This window comes from Leptinotarsa decemlineata, unplaced genomic scaffold (assembly GCF_025532065.1).
Source record: "Leptinotarsa decemlineata unplaced genomic scaffold, Ldec_3_MD MMD2_tig00004307_RagTag_RagTag, whole genome shotgun sequence".
Lineage (NCBI taxonomy): Eukaryota > Metazoa > Arthropoda > Insecta > Coleoptera > Chrysomelidae > Leptinotarsa > Leptinotarsa decemlineata.
Window position 1 is genome coordinate 3,428,324 of NW_027412606.1, and position 12,285 is coordinate 3,440,608.

The following is a 12,285-nucleotide window of genomic DNA, read 5'->3' on the forward strand; positions in this document are numbered from 1 at the left end:
ATCAGTCCTGATATAAACTCAGCCGCTAGTTTGAAAGTTTCACTTTTTAGGTTATCTATTCCTGGTGCTTTGTTGTTTTTGAATTGAAATTGAAAACCATATTTATCTATCTGTTTTATGCTAATATGCAAAGTATATCACTAGCTACGAATTCAACTAATTATTTATCTACCTGTACTATTAAAAAACATCATTATAATTGACAAACCTGTCTACCTTGAATGGCCGACACTGCTTTTTATGACTTTTCCACCCACTTTTCTGATGTTCCTTGGAGCAGTAGTAAACATTATGACATCCTCCGCATTTATGGCCGGCTGGCTTTTGGCACACTGCGCAATTCGTTTCTTCCGACATTTTGCGTTCGATGTTTTTGAAACTTAATTTTGTCGACCGCACGAAAATACAGATTTTGATTACATTTATTCAATGCGTATGTCGTTACTTATAAATACATATGCAACGAGGTTCGTTTAATTTTATGTCAACTACTGAGAGTAGCGCGACATGCTAAACTAAAAATAGAAAAGTTAACTGGGTTCATTACGGATTTCCCACTTGGTTTGGATCTATTTGCGTTCAGTCGCGAGATGTCTACTGTGATATAATACAGTGTCAATTTGAGAACATCCCACCCTTAATATCTTCCTTCCAGTAAACAATATGAGAAATCGAAAAACGAGTCAATTTTATTGTCAAGAGGGACACTTTCGAAGATGATTTGTAGCCCTTGTGGTTCAACCCCATTGTTAGGAAGCGGGGTCAAGCGGCATATCATTTTGATTGGCGTTCAATTCTTTATCCAATGGTACCCTGACTTATTATTTTTTGATGAGAAAAAAGTAGTTATCAGTACGCCTATACTGAGATGCATGGTTTGACTAGAACTGGTAAGAATATCAGGTGCGGTACCGTCCCTTCCCTTTAACATTAGCCATCAGCTCCAATTAATTTACATCAAAAAGTAGTCTAATAGTAAAACGTATATGGTAGTAAAGTTGTGTTCAGTAAATGCTGAATTTTTAATTCTCATCGCAGAAAGTATACAGATAGCCATTCTTTTTTGCTACTTCTGCTGCAAAAAGTTTTCAGGAAAAAATTGGTTCGCAAATTTGAACACTTTAATAAGTATATAATAGTGTTAAAATGGTTTACATTCTTCAAAGCAGAATTGAAATGATTTCAATTTATGGAGAAGTTGGAAAGTGAAGAAAGACATCCAAATTTGTAATATTAGTCACCGGTATGTGCTTGATTTGGTGAATAAGTTTTGAGGAACTGGTTCAGCGACAACTAAAAAAATAACCCAAGAGTATAGTCGAAGTAACCGATATAGTAATCTTAAAGGTGTCGGCGAAGTCAATGGCCAAAAAACCAATACAAAGGAATTATGCCGCAACGAATTAGTCCACGTGGACTGAAGAATTGGCGGTTCGTATTGGATAATTTTTACTAACCGAGTTTCATGATTGGCTGAAGAGTCATAAAATTAAATTTGAAGTCATGTTACGTGACCAACAGAATGTAGCGATACTAGCGATGAGTACCGCCGTTGTGTCGTCAATGTTCAGTTCAGGAACTGATCGCGATTTGAGTGTTGAAATTCGATATTGGTGAAGTTATAATTACTTAAAATTTTTGTTATTTGTTTAAAATGTGGCGTCCTTAGACAAGTACTAATAGTAATAACGAGTGAGATAACAACGCAGACTTTTTCCTGTGTAGTGATTCCAATAGCGCTGGTAAACAATGCGAAAAAGAGATACCAGTAAATAAGATTGGAATGCATTTCAATATTGAAACACAGAGAGTATGTTTTAATGTATATAAGAATCTACATATCAAGTTTGGTTTCGAGGGAAAAAAACTATCACAAGCAACATCAGATTGGATCGAAATTCCTTTCTCAACTGTATGTAAAATAGTCAAAAACAAACCTTATGAACGCAAGACGCGATTTGATGTGAGATTACCAAAATCTTTAGATGTTCATCTAATAAAATCATTAAAAAAACAGTATACGACTGTTACAAAAGCAATGAGATTCCTACAATTGAAAACATAAGGAAGAAATTGAATACTTCCGGCCATAACTCTTCAGAATTGGATAAAGAAACTAGAATTTAGTTTTAAAATAATAAACAAACGTCAACCAGTTATGGAAAGCAGGATAGTGGAATTGCGTAACAAATACTTAGAACAAATAACTAAATATAGACAAGAACAACGGCAAATTTTCTATTTGGACGAAACTTGGTATGACACTCACGACACAGTTACGAAAGGGCGGACTGATGGTTCGAGAATATGTACGCCTAATATGCCTGAAAACAAAGGATCGCACTAATCATTGTGCAGTGCGGTGGTGATCTAGCTTTCTATCACTACTGGACCTGGTCCAATGCCCAAATATTGGTTCATATGAATGTAAAGACCTAGTACCACCATTCAAAAACAAATTTCATCCCAACCCCACTATCATTACTTTGTGAACAGCTCTCGTAGATTCGTGAAAATCACAAGTAGAAAGCTTCACGCTTTTGATTTTTGTATATGTCGTATCATTCCATCATCCAGGAAAATTATAGAAAACTACTCAACTGTAAATTCAATTTAGTGAAGTCTATATACACGTGAACTTTTTTTAGGAACCCCAAGCTGTTTCGAGCAATATATTTGACATATGCAATAGGTAACCAAAAGTTCAAATCGTAATATCAATGTATTCTTCTATTAATTTGAGAATTGAAACAAATGAGGAATATTTGAATAAACTTACCTTATATACGCTCCATGCACCTTCTATTCTTGAATTTGCATCCAACACCTTCGATGACATAATAATGAATGAATCACACACATTCATAAAAGCAAACAAAAGTATCATTTGCAAGTGAATATGATGCTCTAATTATCACTTAAGCGGCAATTACAGATACGTGAAAGCATTTTATCACCTTGAACCTTCGTAATAAATATTGAACTAATAGGAATAATTTTGGAATTGATTGGTTTGTATTCTTACGTTCTCATTTCCGAAGAGGCTGATGATCCATTGAATCAACGTTTCGTCATGCATTATTTGGCGAACGTAGACTTGAGAAAAACTGACTTCCAGTAAAAGTTGATAATAACTAATTCAAGATCGTCAGTATGGAATAGTGTTCTAAGAGTTTATAATATTCGGAGATGCAGCCCTATGAATCCACAGAAAGTTTTTTTACTCTCAGTTTGAACTTGTTTGACGATTTTCTTTGATGCGTGTTAGTGAATATTCACTGTGTCCGTATGGAACAAATTCATTTTTAGCTAAACAGGTCATTTTTAGAAATAATCCTGAAACACGTCGATTTTGATGTTAATTCACCGTATTTTAAAATAATAATCTAATATACAGGGTGAATTACGTTCGAGTAATGACGTCACCGTTATTTTTTTCAAATGGAACACCTCCATTTTGTCTCAATTTTCGGATTACTCTAGCTGAGCTGATTCCAAAAATGTATCACATGTTGATTCCAATTGGTACAGGGTGGACAAAAATACAGTAGTTGTGTGTTTACTAATAAAGTAACGCTTAACATTCTTTATTAGGTAAATTAACAATATTATCAAAAATACTTATTGTCTAGCGGCAATTGGTTTAAATATAACACCTCGTAGTTTGTTTGTTTAGAGTAATAAAAATGAGCTGTTTCCAAACATGTTTGGTACTTGTGGTCTAGCAGACAGAATATGAAAGAAATTATTTCTTATCTACATTCATAAAAAACATAGTCGTCTAGTTTTTTGTGAAAACTCATTATTTGTTTAGTAATTTATTGATGTTCAGTGACAGTTTAGTAATAAAATTTTTTTGGTATTCGTGAATATTCGAATGATTGCTTAGATTTAATGTAAGTAGAAATGGAGTTAAGTGTAAAACAAAGAATTGAAATACTTATGATGATTGGGTATGGAGACAGATCGCGAACTCAGATGGAAGTGTGCAATTTGTTTAATGATAAATATCAAGAAAGACCTATAACGCGTTCAACAGTCAGTAAGCTGGAAATGAAATTTCGAGAAACTGGTACGGTTGCAAATGTACGCAAATCAGGTCGTCCCCTTGCAAATGCTGATACAGCATTAGATGTTTTACTGAGTTTTGAAGAAGATGCGCACACTTCTGTTCGTAAAGTTAGTCGCGAAATCGGTGTTGGCAAAACAACGGTACACAAACTATTGAAGCTTGAAAAATGGCATCCTTATAATATCAAACTTGTGCAAGAATTAAACGAAGATGATCCCGATAGACGACTCCAATTTTGCAAAGAAATGATGGATGAATGTCACCGAGACCCTCTCTTGATACAAAACATAATTTTTTCTGATGAGTCCACTTTCACGTTAAATGGTGAGGTTAACCGTCAGAATTGTAGATACTGGGCAAAAGAAAACCCCCACTGGATGCGTGAGCATCATACACAATACCCTCAAAAGGTAAATGTATGGAATTGTACGATATCGAATCATTGGACCCTACTTTATCGAAGGTAATGTAAACGGGGCAAAGTACCTTGAGATTTTAAGGGGGTATCTCGTACCTACTTTACGTAATTTATTTCCCAGCAGACGTAATCCTGGAAGTTTTGATGAAAGTTTATGGTTTCAACAGGATGGTGCACCTCCACATTATGCTGTAGATGTTAGAAGGTACGTAGATGAAATTTTTCCGAACAGGTGGATTGGTAGACGTGGACCCACTGAATGGCCAGCGAGGTCACCAGATTTAAATCCTTTGGATTATTTTCTGTGGGGCCATCTGAAGAATGTTATTTATAAAACGAAACCAGCAAATATTGAAGATGTACAAGTGAAAATTCGAACAGAAATAAACAATATTACGCAAGAAACCATACACAAGGTTCAACAAGAATTTGTACACCGTTTGGGTTACTGTCAAATACAGCAAGGGCTGCAGTTCGAACATTTAATATAAAGTCATGTATTCCAGCATATTCTGTCCGCTAGACAATAAGTATTTTGATAATATTGTTAATTTACCAAATAAAGAATGTTACGCGTTACTTTATTGGCACACACACAACTACTGTAATTTTGTCCACCCTGTACCAATTGGAATCAAAATGTGATACATTTTTGGAATCAGCTCAGCTAGAGTAATCCGAAAATTGAGAAAAAATTGGGGTGTTCCATTTAAAAAAAACTACGGTGACGTCATTACTAGAACGTAATTCACCCTGTATATTAGATTATTATTTTAAAATACGTTTTGTCTCCTTCAAAGTAGTCCCTCTCAGATATAATATACTTGTTCCAGTGTTTTTTCCAAACCTCGAAGCAGTTCTGATATGCACTTTTTGGAATGTCCTTAAGCTCTCTGAGCAATTGGGTTTTTGTCTTCTCAATCGTCGAAAAACACCGTCCTCTCATGGGTCATTCAATCTTGGGAACCCGAAAAAGTCGCAGGGGGTCAAATTTGGTGAACATGGTGGCTGAGGCATGATTACTGTTTTTTCAAAGTCTGGTACAACTTCCTTTCAATTGATGCGGTAGGATCTCTTAGGGTCTTCGTGTGTTTTTTTCCAAACCTCTTCGATCTTCTGTTCGTGAAGATCTGTATCCATCACAACAGTAGCGTTTCCCTTATCTGCAGGTGCGATCTTGAAGAGGATACGTAGCCCGTAGCCTTTTCATTCTTCATTGTTAATGTTAGCTGTTGGAACTGGTTCTCAATCTAGCTGTTCTCTGATTTTCCATCAGAATTCTTCTGCTTCGATCTGATCAACAAGGGAATGGGTGGATTCCACTGCAGTTATCATTTCCAAAGTTGGCGCAGATGTTGGTGCAATGGCAACGTTCAGACCTTTACTCAACAAGAATTCCTCTATATCCTCTATATCTTCTTGTCCTGTTTTCGATCTGCATTTGGACATTGTTTCCTCACCAACTTTCCTCACTTTCTGTTGTGGGTATTCTCCATGTATTGTCGGATCTCCAAGCACGTGCTTTCAATTTTGGCAAAGACTGGTCTATGATCCTCTTCCATGGTCTCTCTTCTAATTTCTTCGAATCGTTCTGTGACATCCTGCATCAGAGTTGACCTCTTCCAACGGTAGTAATTAATTTGAGATCTGATCAGTACTCGGCAGGCACGTTACAATATGCGTTTTGCTCTCTTCCTGGGATTGGCGATTTCAGTAGAAAACCGTTGGATATGATGTTGTTATCTCTAGCTCTGCACAAGAAGCTGAGGTAAGTTTCTTCTTTGGTAAGCTTAATCATAGTCTTCTCATATCCTCGCTGGTTCCGAGTCCGTACCGTACCGGTTATTTGAACAAACATGATTACTGTTCAAACAAACATGATTACTGTGTTGTTTTTCGATAAAAAATACGGAAATATGAACTGAATTCTCAGTCCAAGTTCATATTTCCGTATATAACTTCTCTCTATAGTACACTTTCTGCTAAAAGAATATATTATGCGGATTTTTTGATATGTATGAGGTTAGTTTCATCTGGTATCAAGAGTATTTATGGATTTTTTGGTCATCACATCAAGAAAGGTAAGTTGAATATGAGCTTTCCTTTCTCAGCTTTGTTATTTTTCAGATTATGGAAAATTATACGATCAAAAAACAGTAAAAAACATTGAAATAAAAAAAGTCTCTCAAAGAATATGCTAATTCTCTCATGAATTCAGTGAAACTTTTGAATCAGGAAAGATGTGCTGAAGCTGAAATATCGATGTATAGCACTTCTTTGAGGTTCTTTCTCCATGAGCGAGATGGCGAGATGACGTAGTAGAATATAAAAAATAGCACGTGACACTGCGGTAAATGGTCAGTTAGATGAACTTTTAGCTCATTGGTAAACGCTCAATTTGATTTGGATCTCTAAATGTTTATTCAGTTGATATAATCGATATTTCCTATTGATTCATTATGTAAGTATACTCTTTTATTAATTTTCGCTCACATACGAATATTTGATGATGAACACTAGAAAAAAATTCACCTTTAGTGGTGGTCGTTATATGTACCACCACGGAACTTCAACAGTTTTATGTGAACATGCGCCAATTATGAATAATTTTTAGAAATGGTCATGGATAGGAGAAGTCCTATACCATTCAGACTTGTGGGAATGACCGAGGAAGAAATGTGGGATCAGCTGTATGATAATATACATAGTGGTGCAGAATCTTTAGCATCAGATATCGGAAGTGATGCCGAAGAAGAACCAGTTGTATCTGGTATCGTTCCAGAAGATGAACCTGAACATGCTGCGGATATTGAACATGCAGAACTGGACATTCAGGAAGAATATGACTCAGAATCAGAAATACCACTTTCGGCACTTCTGACAAGAGATCCCGAAATGAAACGCAAACAATTATTAGGAAAACGAATGAAATCATCCCAGGTTGCTGTGAAGTGGGATAAACTGCAAACTGTTGACGAACGTCTCCCATTTGTGGAACCAAGTGGAATTTTTGATTTTGTGAGACATTTGAATGGCCCAACTCCCGAAAAATTGTTCAAATTCTTCATGACAACAAACGTAGTTGAACACATAGAATTCCAAACTAATTTGTATGCCCAACAAATACAGCAACGAGTAGGTAGACCTTATTTTCCAACCAATAATACGGAAATCAGGACCTTTCTAGGTATAAATATTCTGATGGGAATAAAAGTTCTCCGTAGTTATCTATTAGAGCAGCGATCTAGATATGCACTATTCTTATATCAGCCAACTTATGTATGTTATTCGTTTCAGTTGGTGTTTCAGTTGGTTATTAGGTAATTTGCATCTGAATGATAATCAGATGATGCCAAAAAAAAGGGAAAATTATTTCGACAAACTTTATAAACTGAAACCATTTTTAGATATGTTCTCAATCAATTTTGAAAATTGTTTTTTGCTATCTGAGCATATTGCCATTGACGAGTCAATGATAAAATTCAAAGGTAGAAGTAGCCTGAAACAATATCTACCGAAAAAGCCCATAAAAAGGGGTAATAAAGTGTGGTGCTTGGCTGATAAAAGTGGCTATTTGAAAAAATTCCAGATATATACTGGAAAAATCAAAGATTCTGTTGAGAAAGAATTGGGTCCACGAGTTATCAAAGATTTATGCGAGGGACTAGAGAACGAACATCACCAACTCTATTTCAACAATTATTTCATTAGCGTAAACTTGATGGCAGAATTAAAAGAAAAAAAGATTTACGCTTGCGGGACGATAAACAAAAATAGAAAAGATTTGCCTCAGTTTTTGCCAGATAAGTTTATGGATAGAGGACAGTATGATTACTTCGTCAGTGACAAGGAAATAAGTACAGTGAAATGGGAGGATAACAGGGCTGTACATCTCATATCAAATTTTCATGATACCAATTTGACTACCACTGTGAAACGAAGAAAGACCGATGGTTCAACCACTTTTGTACCTTGTCCAATACTCCTGAGTGTATATAATTGCCATATGAATTCCGTTGATGAATTCGATCAGATGAAATCGTGCTAGGAAATCACGAAAATGATGGCATAGGATTTTTTTCTATTTTTTAGATGCATGTGTCGTCAACAGCTTTGTACTCTACAAAGGTCTTGATTTGCTTACGTTGTCTATGAAGAATTTCCGAAGGAAAATAGTGGAACATCTTGTATGTGATACCCTCACAACCATAAAGAAAAAAAAGAAAGTAAGTGGCACAGAGTCTCCCATATTTCTAGAAGGAAGAAAGCCCACAATACCTGTACAGGTTCGTCAATCAGCTCATTTGCCAGTTATAACCTCAAGAAGAAGATGCGGTCGATGCAGTACCAAGGCAAACCGAGTTCGTACAGAATGGATGTGCACCGTGTGCAAAATACCACTTTGCCTTTCGAAAACCAAAAACTGTTTTCATGACTAACACTTGTATATTTACTCATAGTTGCATGTTGGTACATATGATGTACCACATCAAAACTCATATTTTTTCTATGAAAAAAAATTGCTAAAAGATTTCAAAAGTGTTTTTTCATGCCTTTGAGTAGTTTCTGAAATAAAAAAATGTGAAACACAGATATTAGTTTTTTCGTGCAACCAGGGGTTAAAACAATCTCTCCGAACTTCTATGAACACAATCAATCATTTTTAATTGGCCTTGAAGAATATTTTTGAATTCAAGTTCGATATCAATTACAATTACCTCACTATCCAAAAACAAAATTAAAAAAGATACAGGTCTTGCTGTATACGTCGGGTAATAGAAGCTTCCTAGCGGGCCGGAGCCCACTATGAAGCCTCTATCATCGGATGTCCCCGATTTCAAGCAATCCACTGTATCCGACCTCCCAATAGCTGGATTACAGAAGGCGCTACACTTCCAGTCGAAAATATAAAGCGACAAGTATCAATATATGCATTACAGTGTATGTTTAGTTGCCTATAAGTAGAATGAAAGAATTTTAACATGTTCGCAGACAGAGCTATGTGCAGGGACAGGATTGGAAATACCGACACCGAATGATTTCTAATTTCTCTGTTCACACCGTCGCGTCGGTTGCCGACAGCACTTCGTATTTTTTCTATGCGACGGATGCTCACAATAGTAAGCTTACAATAGTAAGCATCCGTCGCATGGTGTGGATCCTCACTGTCCTGAGACATCAGGAGAGAAATTGAAATTCGGTTTCACCGTATATAAGAATCTACATCTTAAGTTTGGTTTCGAGGGAAACAAACTATCACAAATTACAAGCAACATCAGATTTGACCGAAATTCCTTTCTCAACTGTAAGCAGAGCTATCGCCATGGGAGGGGGATGGGGGGAGCCTCCCCCCCTACTTTTTCGACTTGGGAAAAAGTTGGGAAATTTTGGGCCATGAAGATAGAAAAAAATAATGGTAAAAAAAAGAATACAAATTAAAAAAATATAAATGAGAGAAAAAAAAGGAGAGGTAATAAGAACAGGGAAAGAATCAACATGCATAACTTGAAGAGCTGTTTGAAATCTTCAAAAAAGTTTAATTTCTCCCAAGTAAGAAAACAGTCCTGAACAGTCCACAAATTTTGAAGTGACAATTTTTCAAAATTTCCAACTTTTCGCTGTTTTTTCGACTTGGAAAAGTTGGTAAATTTCGGACCGTGAAGATAGAAAAAATAATAGTGGAAAACAATAAGCACAATATTATTTAAGTGTTGTTTCCTTTCATTTGTATTGAATATTGCTATGCAAGGTGGAAGACCAAGGACCTTGGTCCAAAGTAGAATAATTCCCATTATTATTTTTATAATCACCAAAATTTATATTTGTTTGTGTACACCCTAATGGGCATAAGCATTCAGCCAATCTTTGGATAGATGAGTAAGAAAATTAATATATTATAGCAGTAACTTTTCCCTCGGCTTTCATTTCTTCGAAAGTTGGGAAATTTTGCTGGTGAGGTTGGGAAAATTTGAATACCCTACCCCCCTCGGTTTTTCTTTTCGCTTCTGCCCTGACTGTACGTAAAATAGTCAAAAAAGAACCTAATGAACGTAAGACGAGATGTGATACAGATGTGATACACATTGATCCCAAATTTGCATACGAATAGTGTAATTGTTCTTAACAACGCTTCCTGGCATTCGCGAAAGCTCATCAGAGTACCGAAAAAAATAAAATAAATAAAAATATAATAAAAAAAATTAACTGTTAACACCAGCAGAAAATTAAAAAATAACAACAAAAAATGAAAATTAGAAGATTCCAAACCAAGTTACTTCACAACGTTTCGATTGTTAGTATCTACAATCGTCTTCAGTTATCACCCGAACTATATTATTAAAGGGGAGCTGTTGGAAGGTAGGTTGCACTATATCATTTACTGGAACTATACCATCCAGAAATACCAAAAATAGTCAATTTCTCAATGTAAGCTTTTTATACCAATTTGGGTCAAAAAGCCCCTATTCCTAGGCTTAACATTAGTTTCGATAATTACCGCTCGGAGATGGAAATTTCTTGTATGTAACGTATTCTAAAAACACTTCATTGTGTGATTTTCACTAGATAGTTTTACAAAAACGCAACACGTGTTTCGCCATACAATGGCGAGATAGACAAATGGTGAGTATCTCCAATCATTTCCAGTTTGACGGAAAATTCTATTCATGCAATGAAGGACTAATAATGGGAAACCCTTTGAGTCCTTTGCTGTCGGAAATTTTCATGGATAACATAGAGTATGAAATCCATAATAATCAGTTAGCTAACAGTTTTTTGTACTGGTACAGATACGTAGATGATATCTTAGTATGTTTTACTGGTACCGATAGGGAATTAGGCAAGTTCATTGAATATGCCAATTCCATCCACCCGTCAATAAAATTCACCTGAGAGGGAGGTAAATAATTCAATAAATTACCTTGACTTAACCATTACGAAAAATAACAATAAACATGAATGTGCAATTTTCCACAAACCATCGTACACAGACATTATCATACATAACTCCTCCACACACCCTTACCAGCATAAAGTTGCTGTATTCAATAGTATGCTTCACAGATTATTGAATATTCCACTGTCTGATAGGAAGTTCCAGAAAGAGCTGAATTTGATCAAACAAATCGCGGTTAATAACGGTTACAACGTAGATATTATAAACGCCATTCTTACCAAAAAACTTCAAAAGCAAGCCATGGACTTGGTCTACCCATATTCAAGATGCGATGACGTCAGTTATAGGACATTGGCATATTTGGGTGAACCAACCAGGAATATTGCCTGTTTTTTGAAGAAAGTAGGCGTAAACGTGGCTTACAGAACGAATAATAATCTAAGTAAATTTATTAAAAACAATAAAGACAAAACTGCGTTGTTGGATGGATCAGGAGTAAATAAGCTGACTTGTGGCTCTTGTCCAAAACTATATATTGGCCAAACTGGAAGAACATTTTCCCAAAGAATTAAAGAGAATAGAAGCAGTTTTATAAATAGAAAGACCAATTTCCATTTGCGAACCACCTATTAGCAGAAGGACATGAGTTCAATTAGGAATACGATGTGTTACATTTGTAAGAGAAGAGTTTGAAACTCAATCTACTAGAATGTTTAGAAATCAATAGATTCAGGAATTCTGGTAATTTACTGAATGATCAATTAGAATTAAATAACTCTCCGTTACTGAATATTTCTTCAAATGTGGAAAATGGAGCATAAGCTCAGGTCATTAAATTCATTACAAACTTAGGTACTTGAAATTCAGGTACCTCAAATTGTAGAATAAGGTATATATAGC

The 12,285-nt window shown here is 35.6% G+C and overlaps 2 protein-coding genes across 3 annotated transcripts in view; one reads left to right on the forward strand and one right to left on the reverse strand.

Moving 5' to 3' along the window:
- Window positions 1–2,937, reverse strand: part of SmydA-1 (SET and MYND domain containing, arthropod-specific, member 1) — a 35,205-nt gene extending 32,268 nt beyond the window's left edge. The window contains exon 1 of one of the 2 annotated variants that reach the window (XM_074178776.1): window positions 2,780–2,937. In XM_074178776.1, the coding sequence (XP_074034877.1) occupies window positions 2,780–2,887 (108 nt within the window). In that variant the 5' untranslated portion in view covers window positions 2,888–2,937. Of the gene's footprint in view, window positions 1–216; window positions 520–2,779 lie in introns of those variants that run through there. The other variant, XM_074178775.1, reaches the window with a different exon arrangement.
- LOC111516048 (SET domain-containing protein SmydA-8) overlaps window positions 577–12,285 on the forward strand; it is a 43,530-nt gene continuing 31,821 nt past the window's right edge. Inside the window, exon 1 of the mRNA XM_074178774.1 lies at window positions 577–890. The gene's annotated coding sequence lies outside the window, so the exon portion shown is untranslated. The remainder of the gene's footprint in view (window positions 891–12,285) is intronic.